The 22,403-nt window shown below is 43.9% G+C and overlaps 1 protein-coding gene across 5 annotated transcripts in view; it reads right to left on the reverse strand.

Moving 5' to 3' along the window:
- The window catches only part of MTA3 (metastasis associated 1 family member 3), a 459,795-nt gene that overhangs the window by 149,718 nt on the left and 287,674 nt on the right, over positions 1-22,403 (reverse strand). For all 5 annotated transcript variants that reach the window (XR_004538871.1, XM_033939005.1, XM_033939006.1 and 2 more), the window contains exon 13: positions 18,905-19,056. Coding sequence is in view for 4 of the 5 variants with exons in the window: in XM_033939005.1 (XP_033794896.1) it covers positions 18,905-19,056 (152 nt within the window). In the remaining variant the exon portion in view is untranslated. The remainder of the gene's footprint in view (positions 1-18,904; positions 19,057-22,403) is intronic.

Consider the following 22,403-nt stretch of genomic DNA (forward strand, 5'->3'; position numbering starts at 1 on the left):
CTGCCTTGGGGTGTTTTTTGGTTTTTTTTAATGTGCGTCCTGATTGGCTGGTTAGACAGTAGTAAGATGCCTGCCGCCTACAATCAGGATGCCGTTTATAGAATTTGGATTTACTTGAACTTTGCTGTTTTCTACAGTGTATTAAAATTATGGGCTCCTTTAACAAAGGTGCGTTAGGGCCTTAACGCGTGCTAAAATGCCAAGCGCACTAGCCACTACCGCCTCTTCTTGAGCAGGCGGTAGTTTTTTGGGTAGCAAGCGCTAATCCGTTGCGTGCACTAAAAACGCTAGTGTACCTTTGTAAAAGGAGCCCTATATCTGAATCCTGAACATCTAAGTGTTCCACTCTATTTTTTTTCTTCAGTTACAAAATCCAGATAAAGTATCACTGACTGGAATAAAAAATGTTTGGGAGCAGGACTTAGGTGTGGTTGAAAGGGAAGAAATAGAGACTTAATACATTCAAGGCATCCAAATCTGCCTCCTTTACTCAATCAACCTATTTTTTTACTTCATAAAAGTTACTGGACCCCAGTGAAGCTGACTAAATGTAATTTAGATATCGGGAACTGATGTTTGACATGTAGGTTCATATTGACACTCTGTCATATGTCTTGTATTAGTGTATGTTTTTGAAAGATTTTTGGATTTGGACACATATTTCTGCAATTTTTAATATTCAGGAAATCATGTTCCTACAGGATTGTAATTTGGAAATCCTTAGGCCTAAATATTTATTTATAAATTTCTATTCCACTTAGAACCTAAGTGGATTACAATAGAACACACACAAAAATTGCATATCAATTTGATGACAGCAAACGAGAAATTAAGTCCTTACCTGCTAGTTTTCTTTCTTTTAGTCCCTCCAGACCAGCACAGAAACAGATGGGTTTACGCTCCTCTGCCAGCAGGTTGAGACTAAGACACTAACTTTTGGTTACAGTACAAGTGGGCTGTGCAGTCCCTATTACAATCAGTCTTGACAAATAGCCAAGCAGAAAACAACTAGGCTAAAACAATAACATCCTAATTTCAATCTAATAAGGAGAAGACAAAGGAAAACACTGTTGGATACTGATTAGAACAAGAACCTTTCAGAAATGCCCCAAAGTTCGCCAGCTAAACCGAATGCCGCTGTTCTTTTAAACTCCCCAAACAAACCAAAATAACGAACTCTCGCAGAAAAACGCACTCTTCGCGAAAAACATCAAATCAAAGGACAGGGCAGGGTCTGTGCCGGTCTGGAGGGACTAAAAGAAAGAAAATGAGCAGGTAAGGACCTAATTCTATTCTCCTTCTTTAGCATCCATCCAGACTGGCACAGAAATGGATGGGACATACCAAAGCAGTACCCATCATGGGTGGGACCCCCGAAGGGCCGCCACAAGAACACGCTCACCGAACACCGCATCTTGATCTGGTTGAATGTCCACATGGCAGTGCTGAACAAATGAATGGGGAGAAGACCAAACTGCAGCTTTACAGATATCACTGGAGGTACAAGAGAAGATTAAGTCCAAGAAACTGCTTGACCCCCAAGTTGAATGAGCTTTGAGAAATTTCAGAACAGGCTTCTAGTGGAGAAGGTATGCCGAAGCAATAGCCTCCTTGATCCAGCGCACAATGGTAGCCTTCGAAGCACCGTCTCCCTTACGAGGATCCGCTAAGAGGACAAAAAGACAATCCGACTTACAGAACACCTGGGTCCGCTGAACATAAGAGCAAAGGACCCTACGGACATCCAACCTGCGCAACTGCCTCTGTTCAAACGAGCCCTCTCGATTACACAAGACCGGGAGGACCACAGACTGGTTGACATGAAACGGCGAAACCACCTTCAGAAGAAATGAGGATACTGGCCACAGCACAACCCGCTCCTTAGAGAATTCCAGGAAAGGTGGCCTACAAAAGAAGGCCTGTAGTTCTGAAATGCATCTTGCAGAAGTAATGGCCACCAAGAAAATTGCCTTAAGAGTAAGGTCCTTCAATGTACAGGCATCAAGAGACTCAAAGGGAGGATGAATGAGCAGGAAGAGAACTAGATTGAGATCCCAGACAGGAACCGACGGCTGAACTAGGAGCCAGAGCAATTTTGCAGCTCTCAAAAATCAAATCACATCCAGAGAAGAGGCCGCAAAAGGAAGACAAAGTGGCAATCTGCACCCAAAGGGAGGACCAAGCAAGGCCTTGCTCCAGGCCATCCTGCAGAAACTCCAGGATGTGAGGCATAGCAGCGCGAAGGGGAACCATGCCACGTATGAAACACCACTCTTCAAAAAGACGCCAATCACGCACATAAGCCCGAGAGATGGAAATTCTCCGAAACCCTAAGAGAGTGGAGATCACCTTATCCGAATATCCCTTCTTCCTTAGGTGAACCCTTTGAAGAGCCAAGCCAGACCCGGACTGAACACTGGAATAGCACCCTGAGTCAGACGATCGGATGAGAGGGCCTGTGATAGAGGATCTGCCCTAAGCAGACAAACTAAATCTGCATACCACGGGTCCTGGGCCAATCCAGAGCCACAAGAACCATGTGGCTTGCATGCCGGCCAATCCGAAGAACTCTGCCCATTAGAGGCCCAGGAGGAAAGACATACAGCAGGCCATTTGTCGGCCAAGCCTGAACCAGAGCATCCAGCCCCTCGGGCTGACAATCCCTGCACCAACTAAAGAACCTTGGCACTTTGGCATTGACACTCTTAGCCACAAGATCCATGATCAGCCGACACCAGGACTGAACAATCAACTCGAAGGCTTCCAGCCCGAGACACCACTCACTGGGATCCAGAGCATGATGACTGAGAAAATCCACCTGGACATTGTCCACACTGGCAATGTGAAAAGCTGAGATGTCCTGAAGATGAGCCTCTGCCCATTCCATGAGCAGAGAAATCTCCAATGCCACCAGATGACTATTGGTGCCCCCCTGATGATTGACGTAAGCCACCGCTGTGGCATTGTCTGAGAGAACTCGAACTGACTTGCCCTCCAGCAAGGTCTGGAATTCTCCCAATGCTAGAACATTGATCAACCAGGACCACCAGTCACCAGGACCCTAAGTCATGCAACCAAGACATTGAGCTCCCCAACTGAGGAGACTGGCATTCATGAGAAGCACTGTCCATTGGGACTGATCGAGACTCACTCCCTGAACCAGATTGGAAGACTGGAGCCACCAGCACAGGCTGCGATGAGCTAATCCCCGAAACAGGACAGGAGTGTCCAGATCGTGAATCTGTGGAAACCACCGCTGAAGAAGCGCATATTGAAGAGGGCACATGTGAGCCCAAGCCCACAGGACCACTTCCAAGGTGGCCGCCATGGACCCAAGACATGCAGCGGACATCAGCAATCCATCAGAGAGCGAATGTGCATCTGCAATTTGCACACCCTGGCCACCAGAAGTAAAATTCTCCCCAAGCTGGTGTCGAAAAGGAGACCGAGATACTCCAAGCACTGAGTCAGAGTCAATTGTCTTTTAATGGCTTTTGATCCATTGTGATTTCAGCACACTCCCAGTAAAACTCCCGCAATCGGGCTCCAACTGGAACCGGGGAAAGGACCCACAACGAGTCATTGGGCCAGACAGGTGGAGGAGGAGCCTCTGGAGGAGTTGCGACCCCCCACGGCGGGTCACCCGAAAGGACTGCATGCGTCGGAAGAAACATCCTCTGGAAGGAAAAGAGGTCGAACCCCCGACCAGGGCAGTACCTATGAAATTCCCACAAACGCCCCTGGGCAGAACCACCTCCCAAGCCTGGCATGATAGGTGCTCCAGTAACCGAGGCACCTTAGAGTCACTCAAGGCCTTAACCAGCTTATCTAACTGCTCTCTAAAGAGAATGGAGTACCAAAAGGGAAACTTACTGAGCTTAGCCTTAGATGCCGCATCCGTCGACCAACCACAGTGTACAGCGGGTTGATACTCCGAGAGCCATGGACTTGGCCGAGGCACACAACATATCATACATGGCATCAAAGAGATAAGAAGCTCCCAACTCAATCTTAGCAACTTCCTGATCCACTAAGGACCACTCAGCCGACTCGTGGTCAAGAACTCTCTCAGACCATAGGAAACAAGCCCGGGCTACCAGACTGCCACAAATTGCCACCCGGACAGCCAGGGCAGTTACATCAAAACTTTAATCAGAGCCTCCATTTTACAGTCCTGAGGGTCTCTCAGGGCCAAACCACCCTCCACTGGCACGGTATGTCTGTGCGCTATAGCCGAGACCACCGCATTGACTACAGGAGACTTAAAGGTATCTCTATCCCCATCAGGAATGGGGTAAAGTCTGGCCATGGACTGCGCCAAACAAAAAGGCACGTACAGAACTTTCCACTGAGCATGCACTACATCCCGTATATCCTGATGCATAGGGAAAGAGCGAGATGCTGGCTGGCTCCCTCTCAGAAGAGGGTCCACAACACGAGGGAGAACTTATCTTCCTCTTCAAAGTGTAAAACTGAAGACACCTGAAGAATGAGCTCCTACAACTCTTCCCGATGAAATATGCGCACAACTGACACATCCTCACCAATTGGCACCTCTAAAATGTCTCTATCCAAAACGTCAGGCCCCCCCTAATGGATCTGGAAGGTCTTCCCCAAGATCCAAGTCCTCATCTGGTGAAAGTGGATCAGCCAGAAAAAAATCCTCGTCCCAAGACACTCGTGGCCATTTGGACGATGGCTGAGAGGGCTGGATAGAGGCAGCCGTAGCAGGAGACTGAACGGGGCGGCTGTGGAAGGGTAACCTCCCCAGATGACCCAGAGACCCCCAGAACCAAAGCAGAACTCCCCGCTCCCTGTAAATAAATCTTGCACATGGCTAACACAAAATCAGGGCTAAACAACCCCGGTGGCAAGCCAGAAATCATAGCAGGAGCAGAAGACATATTTAAAGCTTGTTCCTGTCGTTCTAAGACAGGAGGAAGGTCGCCTGAGACCATGGGCAAAATGGACGTACTTCCCTCCAAAACCGAGGGAATGGACGTCGACAAAACTGTCACCTGAAATAAAATGTGGCATCAAAGCCAAACTTGACCCTGTAGCTACAGATAAACCGCCAGCCAACCCAGCTGCAGTGGTAAAGGAATTTCCAGCCTTCCCAGCAGTCTGCAACATCAAATCTGCCAGACTGCCAACAGATGAGGAAACCCCAGTATGGCTGGTAGGGGAAACCCGGGCTTCACCACCACATCCCACTGATGAGTGATGCGCAAACGAAGGGGAGCCCAGCACACCAACACCCAAAACTGGATCCTCCTTGAGGTGGCTGGGACATTGCAGGCACCCGCCAGCCACATCCACTGTGTGGCGCCCACAGAAAGCACACTTTTTATGCTTCTTTGAAGTGCTCATAATGAATGCACCAAAAACCCACGCACAATAACGCTGTACAAAAAATGGCGGCCTCAGGACCTTTTATGCTCCTTTTATTTCTTACGTTCATATATATATATATATATTTTTTTTTTTTTTTAACTTCTCACAGCTCACCAGCTATATCAAGATAGCAGACCCCACTGGCACTCTAAACTGTAGGATGTGCCTAACAGGTGGCCAGGTGTACAGTTGAGGCTCCTCTAAATTCAGAAAACCTGGGGAGGTGGGGGAAATGGGGGGGAGGGACACAACCCTTCCAAGTGTGGCACCCCCCCCGAGAGGGTTTCCCAAACTCTGACTAGACAGCAAAAAGGACAAGAAAGATTCACTAAATCAGATCCAACAGGCCCAAAACAAACCTCAGCACAGACTGCACAAGCTTACCATTCCACCTGCTGGAGACTGAGAAGACTGATTGTAATAGGGACTGCACAGCCCACTTGTACTGAAGCCAAAGTTAGTGTCTCAGACTCTACCTACTGGCAGAGGAGCATAAACCCACCCATTTCTATGCTGGTTTGGAGGGACACTAAAGAATAGACCTTTACCATCAACAATGAGGTGTCTATTTGGTATATATTTGATGACTGCTGTCAAACTTTTTTTTACTGCATTGGAAAGTTATCTCTATTCTTAGAATACTGTATGTATGTATATATCACAGATACGAGAAGGTCATTATGGAAAAAAGTTCTGCGCAGGTTAACCACTGGGCCAACCTGGATGATTGTATTTCTGTTAATTTGTAAAAAATAGGACTTGATGCCTTTGCGTTTTGGTTTGCTTGTTGTTTTTCTATGAAAATTCTAATAACGGCATTTTAACTAAAATAAAGAAGCAAGTGGAACATAATTACCTAATATTTCACAATTTTATACCTACAGAATAAAAATTAGCTTAACAATCAGTAAATTTTCTTCAGTTTAAAAGAATCTGCTTCTCTTTGAATGATATTATGAATTAATCCAAGGAACTTAAGTATTGATTTTAACAAAGAGGTTATCCAAAGCATATGGTAAGAAGGATTATTTAAGGGCTTCCTAGAGGCTGTGATGGAAGATGCTGATCTGGATTTAATGGTGATCACAGAGAACCATGACTAGTTATACTGGACTATAATCTGTTCGGGAAAGAGAGGGTAGGAAGAAAAGAAAAGTGAGTGGTGTTATATTTTAAAGATCATATTAAAGCCACACAATTGCAGGACCTACAGGGTAAGAAGAGGCATTGTGGATCAATTTGGATAGAGAGAATGGTAAATTTATTTATTCAATTTTATATACCATTCTCCCAGGGGAGCCCAGAATAGTTTACAATGGTGTGATATACAGGCCTCCTCACAGACAGAAGTGGACATAAGAACATAAGAATTTGCCTCCGCTGGGTCAGACCAGAGGTCCATCGTGCCCAGCAGTCCGCACCCGCAGCGGCCCATCAGGTCCATGACCTGTCATGTTATCTTAATTTAGCCCTATAGCCCCCTGAAGATATTCAAAATATAGCTGTAAAAGGGGACGTATTACTTATAGTTGATTTTAATATGCCAGGTGTTGATTGGGGTAGTCTTATTGCTATCTCAAGTAAGAAAATTCTGGATTCTCTACAAGCTGAGCTATTCAAGCAGTTGGTAATGGAACCCATGTGGGATGGGGCAATACTGGATTTAGTGCTTACAAATGGGGAGAGTGTTTCTGATGTTATAGTTGATGATTATCTTGCATCCAGTGATCACCAGATCCCGTGATTTAATATTAAGACAGGTGTATAGAGGGCTCATTTGAAAGCAAATGCCCTAGATTTTTAAAAAAACTAACTTTGTTCAAATGGGGGATTATGTCAAGGAGTTGTTATCTGGATGGGAACATCTGGAAGAAGTAAGAAAGCAGTGGACAAAACTGAAAGGAGCTATTGTAAGGGCAAAAATAACATTTTGGAAAGAATGTAAGCAAAAGTAAGAGGAAATGAAGGTTGCCTTGATTCTCAAAAGTAGTAGCTGAAAAGGTAAGGAATAAGAGCTTACCCTTCATAAATTACAAAAGATCACAGAAAGAGGAAGACAGGCAAAATCAAGAGAATATGGTAGTCAGGAAAGCAAAGATAACAACTGGAAGAAAAACAGCCAACATGGTATATCAGGGAGACAAGATATTTTTTAGAAATGTTAGTGATAGAAGGAAGTGGAAAAGTGGTGTTGTGAGACTCAAAGGTGAAGGGGAAAAATATGTAGAAGCTGATAAAAGCAAGGCTGAAATGCTTAACAAATATTTCTGCTCTGTGTTCACACCTGAAAGGCCAGGAGCAGGACCACAGAAGACAAACACAAATAGAAGTAGAGATGTGATAGACCCTGAACAATTTCAGAGGACTGTGTTTGTAAGCAGCTAGCTAAACTAAAGGTGGACAAAGTGATGTGACTGGATGGCGCACATCCAAGGCTACTGAAGGAAGGAAAGGTCTGAGCTGACCTCTTCATTGCTTCTCTAGAGCTGGGAGTGGTAAGGGAGGACTGGAGAAGCGCGGCTAAGATTCCATGCCACAAAAGTCTGGTAAGTCTGACTTCTGTGCTAAGTAATCTAATGGAAAACAGAGAATAGTGACGTTTCTGGAATCCTGTGGATTACAGAACAAGAGGCAACATGGATTCACTAGAGGCAGGTCTTGTCATACAAATCTTATCAATTTCTTTGAATGGGTGACCAGATAATTGGATAGAAGGAGTGTACTGGATGTGGTGTATTTAGATTTTAGCAAAGCCTTTGAGAGAGTGTTCCACACAAGTGTTTAATAAATAAACTGAGTACCCTCAGGATGGGCCCCAAAGTGATGGACTGGGTCAGGAATTGATTGAGTGGAATGCTACAGAGGGTAGTGGTCAATGGATATCGCTCTAAGGAAAGGGATGTTACCAGGATATTACCAGTAGTGTGCCTCAATGGTTTGGTTCTTGGGCCTGTTCTTTTTAACATTTTTGTAAGTGATATTGCTGAAGGACTGTCAGGTAAGATAAATTTCCCTCTTTGCAGATGATACGAAAATCTGCAACATGATAGTGTGGAGAACATGAGGAAGGATCTAGTGAAGCTTTAAAAATGGTCTGAAATTTGACAGCTAAAATTTAATGCTATGAAAAGCAAGGTCATGCATTTTGGCTGCAAAATCCCAAGAGAACAGTATAGCTAGGGAGTGAAGAACTTTTGTGCAAAAAAAGTGGAGCGGGACTTGGGTATATGATGATCTTGAGGTGGCCAAACAGGTTGAAAAGGCAACAGCAAAAGCTAGAAGGATGCTTGGGTGCATAGGAAGAGGTATGGAAAAAGGAGATATTGATACCCCTGTATAAGACTCTAGTGAGACCTCATTTAGAATATTATGCACATTTCTGGAAACTGCACCTTCAAAAAGATATATGTAAACAGGATGGAGTGAGTCCATAGGAAAGCTACTAAAATGATCAGTGATCATCATCATAAGGTAAAGGGAGACAGACTTAAAGATTACAATATGTATACTTTGGATGAAACGAAGGATAGGGGCGAAATGATAGAGCCATTTAAAATACCTATATGGCACAAATGTGCACGAGGCAAGTCTCTTTCAATTGAAATGAAGCTCTGGAATAAGGGGACATAGGATGAAGGTGAAAGGAGATACAGATTCAGAAGTAACCTCAGAAAATACTTTTTAATGGAAAGGGTGATAAATGCATGGAATAGCCTCTCAGTGGAGGTGGTGAAAATGAAAAATGTATCTGAATTTAAGAAAGCTTGAATCTGTAAGGGACAGGAAGGGATAGTAGATGGCATGGATAGACAGACTAGATAGGCCATGTGGCTTTATCTGCCTTCATTTTTCTCTGTTTCTATATGCAAAGGGAACTTCTAGAACAATATAGTGACAAAGATCGAGCTGATTATTTCATCTCACATTGAGGGTTCCGTATATAAACATTCAGCACAATGTTACATTTTATTCTTTTTTCCTGGATCCACCAATTATAGCATAAGAATATAGGGGAGATTTTATCATATACCTGTCTTTTTAAGAATTATTTATAAAATTTTAATTATTACATCCAAGTATTTAGTTGTAAAGCAATAGAGAGCAAAATAAGTAATCGGTAGGAAACAAAGAAAATATTTACAGAAAATACTATACATATGTTAAGTCCACCATGAGTGTGGAGGGAGGGGGAGATGAGCAATTTACACATGGGATACAAAAAAAGGAGACTATTAAATAAACTCATTTATTACATAGTACCAGTGAACAATCAGCCAATTCTATACTGGAGGCTCAAATTGTCTCCAGAACATCCTGATACCTGTGAGACTCCTTCAGAAGCGTGTGAAATAATGGGTTTTAGAAGAGAAGAAGTAAGTTAACTGAGATGGATTAAAAACCCACCAAACATTTTATATTTCCACACCAAATTGTATACAGCCTTGATTGGAAGCAACCCCAGGATATTTGGGGTCATTTAAAAATATTAGTGAACTTCTATTTTTGAAGGTGAAGGTTGGACATATTCTGGTACAAATCAAATTTATAAAGAATGTTGTAACACTACATGTTTGACTGCACTTGGGCCCTGATTCTCAAAAAGTGCGTCCCGATTTTAGGCAGCTGTAGGCGTCTTACAGCTGTCTAATCAGCCAATCGGGATGCACGTTTTAAAAAAAAAAAATGCTCCCCAGGCAGGCCTGAAGGCACCTCCGGGAGCCTAGGGAGACCCGCAAGACGCCTAAGCTCGCCTAAGGGCCTTAGGCGAACCTAGGTGGCCCTACGCGTCTCCCTAGTAGAGGAAGAAACCTTAAAAATGTAGGCCAGCAAAATGCTGGTCTACATTGTAAGTAGACGCAGCTGCTATACTTATCGCGGCAAGGGATCTCTCTGCCGCTATAAGTATAGCGGGCCGCGGCCTGTCCGATCGGATGCCCCCCCCCCCCACGACATTACCGATCTCCCTCCCACCCCGACACTACCGATGCTGGCAGGAGAGTGCCCAATCCCTCCTGCCCGAAGACAGCGCACCCCCCTCCTGCCCGAAGACGGCGCACCCCTCCTGCCCGAAGACTGCACACCACCCCCCCGGCGCTAACAACCCCCAAACTAACCTGTTCTTCGGGCCAGACGGTTCTTTCCCGTCTAGCCGGTAAGCCCGCCTCGTCGAAATGAGGCGGGCTCGCCCCTTCCCGGCCCATCCCGCCGAAGCCTAAGGCCTGATTGGCCCAGGCTCTAGAAGCCTGGACCAATCAGGCCTTAGGCATAGCGGGTCCGCCCATCCCCACTTGGCCAATCAGACCTTAGACTTAGTGGGGATGGGCGGACCCGCTATGCCTAAGGCCTGATTGGTCCAGGCTTCTAGAGCCTGGGCCAATCAGGCCTTAGGCTTCGGTGGGATGGGCCGGGAAGGGGCGAGCCCGCCTCATTTCGACGAGGCGGGCTTACCGGCTAGACGGGAAAGAACCGTCTGGCCCGAAGAACAGGTTAGTTTGGGGGTTGTTAGCGCCGGGGGGTGGTGTGCAGTCTTCGGGCAGGAGGGGGGGGATGTGCCGTCTTCGGGCAGGAGGGATTGGACACTCTCCTGCCAGCATCAGTAGTGTCGGGGTGGGAGGGAGATCGGTAATGTCGGGGGGGGGGGGGGCGGTTGGTAGTGTCGGGGGGGGGGGGCGGTCGGTATCGTCGGGGAGGGGGGGCCTCCGATCGGACAGGCCGCGGCCCGCTATACTTATAGCGGCAGAGAGATCCCTTGCCGCGATAAGTGTAGCGGGCCGTGTCTAATCTAACCCGATTCTCTAACCCGCGTCTGTAACATGGACGCCGGTTACAGAATCGGGGTTTAGTTTAGGCCGATTCTGAATAGGACGCCTCTCCTGGGCGTCCTATACAGAATCAGGGCCTATCGCCTTCAATATAGGCGGCCTGCCTGGGGAGCATTTTTTTTTTTTAAAACGTGCATCCCGATTGGCTGATTAGACAGCTGTAGGACGCCTACAGCTGCCTAAAATCGGGACGCACTTTTAGAGAATCTGGGCCTTGTTGTCTATATACTATGTCCTTATTTACTTATCTATCTCAGATGTACCTCTCATCCATTCAAATTTTGATGACATGAACATAAGAGCTGGCTGAGCACTGAGATTGTGAATGTCCTTTTTACTAGTGCAATGGGTGGCCCATAAACATCAGAACCATGACATCTAATAGTGATTGACTGATCATGCCTCTGCCAAATGGTGATGCAGAAATCGTGAGCAGCAGCTTAGTTACAGAGTTTTAGATTCTTTCCTTTTATAAGGTGGCTCCACACAGACTTAATGAAAAAAATCGAGTTGATGTCACTACAGTTTGATTGCTTGGATTGGCTGTTTAAAATCATGTATATGCGTTTTTATGTTTCTATATGACTGTTTAAGATGACTTTTAAGCATGGGAGCCACTTTATGTTACTGACAGAAGTTTAATAATGTGATGTATATTGTTTGAACATATACTGAAACATGATCACGTAAAAGTAGGATTATTGGCACTCATTTTGGACTGACATTTGAGGTTGAAGTCATTTAGAGTTTGCTACTCAAAAGGTATGCCCATTCAGATTGTAATAAATTATTTTTGATGTATTTATAAAATAGACATAAAATAGGCTTGTTTTGCATTTTGCACAGAGGCCCTTTTCTACATTTATTCCCAACCTTGCAGAGCAAAGGCATAATCTGTGAACAAAAGGACCAAAAATGGTGCTATATACATTGTGAATCAACCTATGAAAGATCAAAGCACTGTGATAATAAAGAAGAAAAACAACACAGTAAGGCCCACATTTCATACAAGATGCCTAAAGTTAGACAACTAAATCGGCATGCCTAGTTGACTTAGGTGTCTAACTTAGGCCCTCTTTTACTAAGCCGCAATAGAGGTTTCTACCGATGCCAGGGGTGCTAAATGCTCCAAATTTGCTCCGATGCTCACAGAAATTCTGTGAGCACTGGAACATGTAGTGTCCCAAGTAGCAGTAGAAACTTCTACCACGGTTTAGTAAAAACAAAAGGGGGGGAAGGGGGTTGCACTAATAACAAGCTTAATTGGCTCAATAATTGCTTAAATTAAAATTAACTGCTAGTTAGGCATCTAAAATGGTGGACTACCAATTTCACGTAGTTGCCTAGTCTGAGGTGTTTAACAGAAAATGGGCATGTCTAAGGGTGGATCATGGGCATATTTTTCATGTAGGTGCCTAAATTGGACTTAGGTGCCAGTATTTAGGCCAAGTAAACCCTGGCATAGAGACACCTAAGTCCAATTTAGATACTGCTAGGCTCAATTTTATAAGGCCCCCTTTTATGAAGCTGCGTTAGTTGTTGTTTTTTTTTGTTGTTTTTTTAATCGCCGGCCATGGCAGCATGAGTTCCCGATGCTCATAGGAATTCTATGAACATCTGAGCTTTTACTGCCATGGCCGGCGATAAAAAAGTCTAATGCAGCTTCATTAAAAGGTGTGTGTGGGGGGGTGGGGGTGGGGCGGTAAATGTTCTCAGCGCCTATTCGCCTAATCTTTAAGTACTGTTTATAGAATCAGGCCTAAAAGTATAAAAGCAAAATAGGGTACAAATACAAATTCAGTAGTATTTGAAGTAGGACAATAACTATGCCATGCTTGTCAAGACTGATGGTGCAGGTAGGCAAACAAATTACAAGTATTTGTATATGTTGATGCATCAAGCAAGAAGTTTAATATTTTAGTAAACCAAAGCTTCCCAATCCTGTCCTGGGAACCTCACAGCCAGAACTAACCAAAAAGAGGGGTAAACAATGACCACAAAAAAGAACCATAGCAAAAAAAAAAAAAAAAAAAGTGGATATTATGTAGTATAAGGATGACGCAGGAAAAATTAAAGAGCACATACGCTGTATGCCGCGTCTCAAATTGCCTGTATTTAACAAAGCTGCTATTGTTATGTCCTTCATTTTACACAAGATAGTGGAAATACGGACTCCTAAGGAAGGTTTTATTTGCCGAAATGTGGATCATGTTGGGTCCTATTGCTTTACCACTGTATATCATGACTTGTTTTTCAGAACTTTGTCGTTATTAATAAATACATTTTTATGCTTTATATTTTTTAATTTTTTCCTGTGTCATCCTTATACTACATAACCTCACAGCCAGGCCATTTTAATAGATAACTACAATGAATATGCAAGACATACAGTAACTCTGCAATCACTGGAGACTAATATGCAAATTCACCTCCTGCATATTATTTCTGGATATCCTGAAAACCACATTGGCTGTGGGATCCACAGGACAAGTATGGGAAGTCCTTTATTAAACAGATCACAGAAGTGTTTCTAAGTCTGATTCTCAGAAACCATCCAACTAGTCTAGTTCTCAGAATATCCTTAATAAGTCTGCAAGAGATGTATTTTGCATATACTGCCTCCCACTGAATAGCCTGAAAATAACAGAATGACAGGGCTGATAATCACTGCTTTAGATCAGGTATGAGATCCCTGAACCAAATGTAGATAAAATCTGAGTTAAATTCAAAGTCCGGTATTAATTTTTAATACTGCGATACAAAAACATTCCATAAAGCAGTTACTTACTATAACCGGTGTTATCCAGGGACAGCAGGCAGATATTCTCACATGTGGGTGATGCCATCCCCGAAGCCCTGAAGCGGATAGCCACGCAAGCAGACTTGCTTGTAGAACTTCAGAAAGTTCGTGACTGCCACAGTGCGCATGAATGGGTGCTTTCCTGCCCATGTAGGGCGCGCCTCCACAGTTCATATAGCTAGCTAAGAAGCCAACCAGGGGAGGTGGGTGGGTCGTGAGAATATCTGCCTGCTGTCCCTAGATAACACCAGTTACAATAAGTGTGCTTTATCCCAGGACAATCAGGCAGCATATCCTCACATATGGATGACATCCAAGCTAACCAGAATGGGATGGTGTGAGTGTTGGCAATTTAGGAAAATAAATTTTATAAAACTGCCTGGCCAAAATGGACATCCCATCTGGAAAAAATATCCAGACAATAGTGAGAGGTGAATGTATGAACCGAGGACCAAGTGGCAGCTTTGCAGATTTCCTCAATAGGAATAGATCAAAGGAAAGCTATGGATGCCGCCATGGCTCTGACTTTGTGGGCTGTGACTCGACTCTATAGATGGCAGTCCAGCCTGAGCATAGCAGAAAGAGATACAAGCCGCAAACCAGTTGGAGATGGTGCGCTTGGAGACTGGATGTTCCAAGTTGTTTGGATCAAAGGAGACAAAAAGTTGAGGAGCAGATCTATGCGGCTTACTCTTTTGCAAGTAGAAAGCCAAAGCACACTTACAGTCCAGAGTATGAAGAGCTGTTTCTCCAGGATGAGAATGAGGCTTTGGAAAAAACCATGGAAGTATAATGGATTAGTTGATATGAAATTATGAAACCACCTTGGGTAAGAATTTAGGATGAGTACGGAGGACCACCTTGTCATGATGGAATACTGTGAAAGGTGGGTCCGCTATTAAAGCTTGAAGCTCACTGATGCTGCGGGCAGACGTGAAAGCAATGAGAAAAACCACTTTCCAAGTAAGATGAGCCGAAGCCATTGGTTCAAAAGAAGGCTTTATTAACTGAGTAAGAACAACATTGAGAGCACAAACCACTGGAGGCGGTTTGACATTGCAAAGTCCTTTCATAAATCTGGAAACCATAGGATGAGCAGAGAGGGATTTCCCTTCGATAGGTTGATGAAAAGCAGCAATTGCACTGAGATGGACTCGAATGGATGTGGATTTGAGGCCTGATTGAGATAAATGCAACAGGTAATCCAAAACTGAAGACAAGGAGGTAGATTGAGGCTCCTTGTGGTATATGGTGCACCAAGCAAAAAATCTAGACCATTTCTGATTGTAACAGTGCCTAGTGGTAGGCTTCCTGGAAGCCTCACATGAACGGTAGACAGCATGTGACCTAGGAGAACTATCATGTGTCTTGCTGAAATCGTAGCCAAGGAAGACATTTTGTGGCAGAGATGTACGAGAGCATCCTGACGTTGTTGAGGAAGGAATGCCCTGAGTTGTACAATGACCAGAACAGCTCCAATGAACTGCAATGTCTGACAGGGCTGTAGCTGGGACTTGGGAAAGTTGATTTTGAACCCCAAAGTTTGGAGGAACCACGTAGTCCGTTGGGTCGCTACAATAACCCCCTGAGATGCTGAATCTTTGATGAGCCAGTCCAGGTACAGGAACACCTGGAGACCATAGTTGCGCAGAGCTGCTGCCACCACTACAAGGCACTTGGTGAACACTCTGGGAGATGATGCCAGGCCAAAGGGTAGCACTCAGTACTGAAAATGGAGATTCCCACCCGAAATCTGAGGAACTGTCGAGAGGCTGGATGAATGGGAATGTGAGTGTAAGCCTCTTTGAGATCTAGAGAACATAACCAATTGTTCTGATATAGAAGGGGATACAATGATGCCAGAGATAGCATGCAAAATTTTTCTTTGATAAAAAATTTGTTGAGGGCTCTGAGATCCAAGAAAGGTCGCAGATCACCCATCTTCTTCAGAACTAGGAAGTAACGGAAGTAAAATCCCCTGCTTGCTGTTCGAGAGGGACTTCCTCAATGGCATGGAGATGGAGCAGAGTTTGAGCTTCCTGAAAAAGAAGGGCGGTCTGCGTTCGATTGGAAGGATACTCTCTTGGAGGCAGATCTGGAGGAACCTGAATGAAATGAAGAGAGTAACCTTCCCTGATAATTGAGAGAACCCAGAGGTCTGATGTAATGAGCTCCCATCGATGGTAAAAATGATGGAGACGACTTCCAATGGGAAGAGGAGAGGACAGAGGCAGAACGACTGAGGTTATGCTCTGTATTAGATGGTCAATAAGACTGAGAGGCCTTGGGTGCAGCAGAAGACTGAGGCTTTTGCTGCCTCTGTTGTTGTTGCTGCTGTTGTTTCTTAGGGTGAGTTCTTGAATAAGGAGCTGCCCGCTGAGGAAAAAGCCTTTGGTAGTATGTAAGAGGCCTGGAACTCTTAGAAGTAGAAGGCTTAGGTTTAGGCCTGATGATGGAAGCAAACGATTTCTCATGTTCAGACAGGCGTTTAGTATCTGCCTTGATAGAGTCATCAAACAGGTCAGTGCCCTGACAAGGAATGTTGGCTAAACGATCTTGAAGATTTAGGTCCATATCCACAGTGCGAAGCCAGGCAAGCATGCACATATCACCGAGAAGGCAGTGACCCTTGAGGAAAGTTCAAATGCATCATAGGAAAATTGGAGAAGATGTTTGCATAATTGAGCCAGAGTGTTGATCACCTGTTGAAACTCTGGAAGACAAGGTTGTGGAATATATTTGAGAAAGTCAGGCATGGTGTTAACAAAATACTTTAGATAAGGATTGAAGACAAAATTGTAGTTCAAAACTCTGGATGCCATAAGAGAGTTTTGATACAAGCGACGGCCAAACTTGTCCATAGTCCTGCCCTCTCTGCCAGGTGGAACAGTGGCAAAAACCTTAGCAGGATTGGTTCTCTTTAAAGAAGACTCCACTAGAAGGGACTGATGGGATAATTGAGACTTTTCAAAGCCCTTGCAGTGGACCATCCTGTAGCGAGATTTCAACTTTGCTGGCACAGCAGGAATGGAATACAGTGTCTCCAGATTTCTTTTGAAAGTTTGAGAAAGAAGTCTATTAATGGGCAATTTTAGAGACTCCCTAGGAGGGTGAGGCATACCCATTTCTTTCAAATACTCTGTAAAGTATTTGGAGTCAGATTCAAACGTGATATTCAGATCAGAACTCATCTGGTGGAGGAACTTAGAAAAGGACACCTAGTCTGCAGAAGGCCGGCCTGGTGAGAGAGAAGGTGACCTTGAGGTGTCTCGCATAGCAGAGAATGAAGGTGAAGCTTCTCTGGATACCCAAGATCTGAATATGCAGGTATAGATGACTCACTGAGAGAATGGAAGAATCCCTCGCAGGAGAAAAACTCAAGTGACGAGAGTGGTGAGGCTCTGCAGGCGGCTGTCTTGACTGAGGAGTTGGAGGCCTCGAAGAGTCACTATGCCCGGGAAATTGAGACCGGTCCTCGATTGGTACCTCGACAGATCATGTGGAGAACTGTGCCTCAAGTTAGTCAGATCCAGCTTAGAAGAATATCGAGGAGTCCTTGTTCTGTGCCTCGACAAAGGCAATGCCTTGTGTGAGGAGGGAGGACTAGACGAAGATCAAGCTCGAGACACCAACAAGGACTCGACTCCTTGTGTCGAGGTATTTCAAGACACTCGCAAAGACTTGACTCCTTGCATAGAGTGTGTAGATTCAAATCGAGGCACTCCCAAGGATTCGACTTCTTGTATAGAGTGACTAGGTTGAGCTCGAGGCACTGCCAAGGACTCGACTCCTTGTGATACTGCTAAGTGCTCAGACTAGACTGCAGGAAGCAGAGTCGAGGTAGGAGTATGTTTGGCAAGCATATTACCAAACTGGTGATCCAAAATGGTCTGGATCATAGCCTTCAAATGTAACACCAAGACTTGAGGATCTGGGTCATTTGGTACGGCTACAGTCTCCGAGGAAAATGAAGAAGAAAGACGCTTTCACTTGGAGACATGCTGCTTGGGCAGGGTCAGAACCACTCATTCTAAGGGTGGCATTCCTGGAGGAATCTGCTGAGCTACAGTACCTGAGGGAGACAGTGAGGAAAATGGCTTCTCAGGGGACGACTTAGCAGATTTGCCCGAGGTCAAGGACTTCCTAAACGAGGAAGGTTTGATTAAGGTCGAGATAGAAGGTGGGAACCCCCTTAGGAGAATTGACTAGAATCGAAGTCGAGGTCAAAGCTCCATACCGCCGAATATCTTTGCTACCTGAACTCGAAGCCGTTTAATGGCTCGAGGTTGAAGAGTAGCGCAGCGGGCACATGCCTCCGGAAGATGGTCAGATCCCAAACACTGTCAAAAAGACAAAATAAAAGGTAATTTTATTTTTTTTTTTTAAAGAAATGAAAACATGCAAAAAACACAGCGACCCTATAAGAAAAAAATATACAAGCCACGGTGAGAGAAGGCACGAAGTAGAACTAAGTCTAGCGCAGAACGTTGGAAGAGGACTTCTTGGCTCCGTGGAAAACTGAGAACTGAGGAGATGCTGAGGAGGCACGCCCTACAAGGGCGGGAAGGCACTCGCACATGTGCGGTGTTTCAGTTGCCAACTTTCTGAAGTTCTACAACAAGTCTGCTTGCGAGGCTGTCCGCATCGGGGCTCCATGGATGACATCCCTACATGTGAGAATATGCTGCCTGATTGTCTTGGGATAATCGTGCTCAATGCCTGTTAATACAGCCAGATCCTTTTAATACTAGTACCACCACCAAATTTACAAGAAGGCAATACGCAGCATACTGCTTCAGATTAAAATATCTGCTATACAAATTATTTCATCTTGCACATGCTCAAACAGTATTCAAAGTAATGAAACCAAAATAATGTGATCATATACCTCTGTATTTTGATTTGGCGAGAGCTTTTCTTCCTCTGACTGTGTTGGCATTTTCAAGCCACCATATTTCTTCCAATAAATCCAACAGGATGCACATAGTCTACACTGCATGTTTGGTGGACCCCATGAATACCATTGATGTGACTGAGTTGCTAAAAATTAAAATACAATCAGCTAAATTTACCAGATGCAGTTACATGATTAATATTAGTGTCAATATTTAGGGTCCCTTTTACAAAGCCACAGTAGTGATTCTCCTGCAGCAAATGCAACGATGCCCATTCAATTCTTATGGGCTTTGGTGCATTTGCCATGGGAGAATCACTATCACAGCTTTGTAAAAAGATCCTTAGTGACATGACTGCTGCTTAAAGATCTCCAGATATGTTGATTTGGATACCATTTTAATTAGACTTCTAAATTATAATAATAATTTTATTTCTTATATACCGCTATACCCTAAGTTCGAAGCGGTTTACAGTGAAAGTCGTGTCTGGAGAGGGTACAGTGTTAACAGTAGGATACAGGATAATACAAAGTGAGTAGGTACTGGGGTGTTTACAATGGTACAAGATGTTAACAAGAGAACAGTTACAGGATGTTTACGATACGATATAGGTTACTACAAAGAGAGCCGGTACAGGGGTGTTACAATAAGGTAAAAGATAGAAACAAGAGAACAGTTACTGGATGTTTACAATAAGGTACAGGATGTTAAACTGAGTTATAGGATGATACAATATGAGCAGTTACAAGAGATCAATGCTGTTTACAGTTAGATATCTATAATGTGCGTAAAAGAGGTGTACAACATAAGCATTGGGGGAAGGGAAAAGGGAGGGGGAGGACTTTCGGGGAGGATTATAACTGGTGGGGGGGAGAGATTGGGTGGTTTTGAAGAGACGGGTCTTCAGAGATTTTCTGAAGTCAGCGTATGATGTGGCTTCGAGTATTGGTTTTGCTAGCCATGTGTTCAGTTGGGCTGCCTGGAAAGAAAGCATTCTGTTTAGGTACTTCTTGTAGTGACATGATTTCAGGGATGGGTAAGTAAAGAGATTTGTTCTGCGGGAGGTCTTTTTTGGGCAGGAGGTGAGGAATTGGGACGCTAGGTAAGATGGTAGCATCCCGAATATCGCTTTGAAGCTGATGCAGGCAAACTTGAAAAGTATTCTGGATTCAACTGGTAGCCAGTGGAGTGTTTGGAGATATGGAGAGATGTGTTCCCATTTCTTGAGTCCGAAGATGAGACGGACGGCAGTGTTTTGGATTAATCTTAGTTTGTGGAGGGACTTTTTGTATGCTCCCAAAAATATGATGTTGCAGTAGTCCAGAATACTCAGGATGGAGGCTTGTACTAATAGACGAAAGGATGATTCGTCGAAGAATTTTTTGATGGTGCGAAGTTTCCAAAGAGTAGAGATACATTTTTTGAACATTAGCTCAGTGTGTTTTTCTAGTGTTAGGTGTCTGTCAAGGGTAAGCCCTAGTATTTTAATAGATTGATCAATTTTGTAGTCTTTGCCATTCACGTGAATCTTGTTGTCTTTTATCTGCTCGTTGGGAGAGGCTAGGAAAAATTTGTTTTTTTCTGTGTTCAGTTTGAGTTTGTAGGCCTTCATCCAAAGTTCTATTTGGTTTAGGATATTGGATAGGTGAGTGATGAAATTCGGCGAAATATCGGATATTGGAAGTACGACGGTGATATCGTCAGCGTAAATGTGGAAGGTGAGGTTTAAGCTCTGTAATAGGTGTCCCAATGAGATGAAGTAGATATTGAAGAGGGTCGGTGAGAGCGGGGAGCCTTGGGGGAGTCCGCAGTTGTTATTCCAGCTGAAGGAGAGATTATCATCTTTGAGTACTTGATAAGACCTGAGTTCGAGAAATCCCCGGAACCCTATACTAAAACAGATAAAGGGTTCTTTCATTAAGCTGCAGTAAAAAAGGGGCTTTATCATGTCCATATGTTGATTTTTCCCATCTGCAAAGCTAATTTTTACTGTGGCTTTAAATCTCCAATATTCTATTTTTTGTATTAATGGTCATACACTAGTATTTTTAAAGGAAAAACTATAGGAGCACTTACTTTCTTCTATTTTGTAGGCAGTAAGGGCCAGATTCTGTAAACAGCGCTGTTATTGATGGCTGCCTATAAAATGGCTGCCTATCGTGTGTCAATCATACAACAGCGCTGTTTATCAAATCACAACTTTTATCAAAGGTAGACGTCAGAAAGGTAAGCCATGGTTTTAAAGGCTTACATTTCCAATGCTTACCTTTGACTAGAATCACATCTACAGAGGTGCCTTGGAACACCTATAGTCATTTCCAACATTAACCACGCCTACTTTGACCTTAGGCATGATGGTGCCATTTTTCTAGGTGCTGGTAGGCACCTATATTTTTTAAAATGATGTTTTAAAACCTTTTTAAATTACTTTTACCAATTATATTATGTGCCCTACCGGGAGTATGTGGTGCAGTGGTTAAAGCTATAGCCTCAGCAACTTGAGGTTGTAGGTACAAATCCCACGCTGCTCATTGTGACCCTGGGCAAGTCCCTTAATCCCCCATTGTCCCAGGTACATTAGACTGAGTGTGAGCCCACTGGGAAGATAGTAAAAATGCATGAGTACCTGAATGCAAACCACTTAGGCTATAAGTGGTATATAAATACTAAAAATAAATAAATAAATAAATAAAATAAATAGAAGGGCATTAGGGCTCCTGCATTATCCATGTGCTAACCAGTTAGTGTGTATAATATAGTTGTGCTAATGCAAGAACACCTACTCTCCACCCCTGATATCTCCCCTCATTAAAAATAAATAAATATATATATATATATATATATATATATATATATTAGTGCACAATAGCATGTCCTACAATAGTCCATTCTTTAGCTGCGTTAAGCATGCAATTGTACCTAACGCAGCTTTGTAAAAGGGCCCCTAAGATAAGTCCTATCTTATTTATGTTAGGTGCCATTGAATCGTGTTCCGAGTCCTAGAAACTTGAAGATATCATCAGTTTTCATGGCAGAATACAGAAGTAAACTGCCGGGCCTTTCTTCTGCGCAGTATAAATTCGATGTTGTCACCGTTGTCAGATCAAATGCGATCCTCCACCTCCAACACTGCCCAGATGGGTGGTACATCGTTAATCTGACATCTCCACTGAAACTTATCTGCCTTGGGAGGCCCTGCTGGTAGTGAAACTACCGAAAGCATAGCTTTTAGCTTCACAGATGCGTGCAAGCCCCAGGGGCAAGACAAGTCCATGCACCATGAGCGGAGTTTTATTTATGAGGTCCATCTAAATGAATAAAGTTGTCTGGATGCTACTACTACTATTTAACATTTCTATAGTGCTGATAGGTATATGCAGCGCTATACAACAACATATTTAAGAGATGGTCTCTACTCAGTAGACCTTACCATCTCAATTAACAGACAACAGGACAAGTAAGGGCTTAGGGAGTTTCTTGGGGTGCTTAAGG

The sequence above is a fragment of the Geotrypetes seraphini genome, chromosome 3 (assembly GCF_902459505.1).
Source record: "Geotrypetes seraphini chromosome 3, aGeoSer1.1, whole genome shotgun sequence".
NCBI lineage: Eukaryota > Metazoa > Chordata > Amphibia > Gymnophiona > Dermophiidae > Geotrypetes > Geotrypetes seraphini.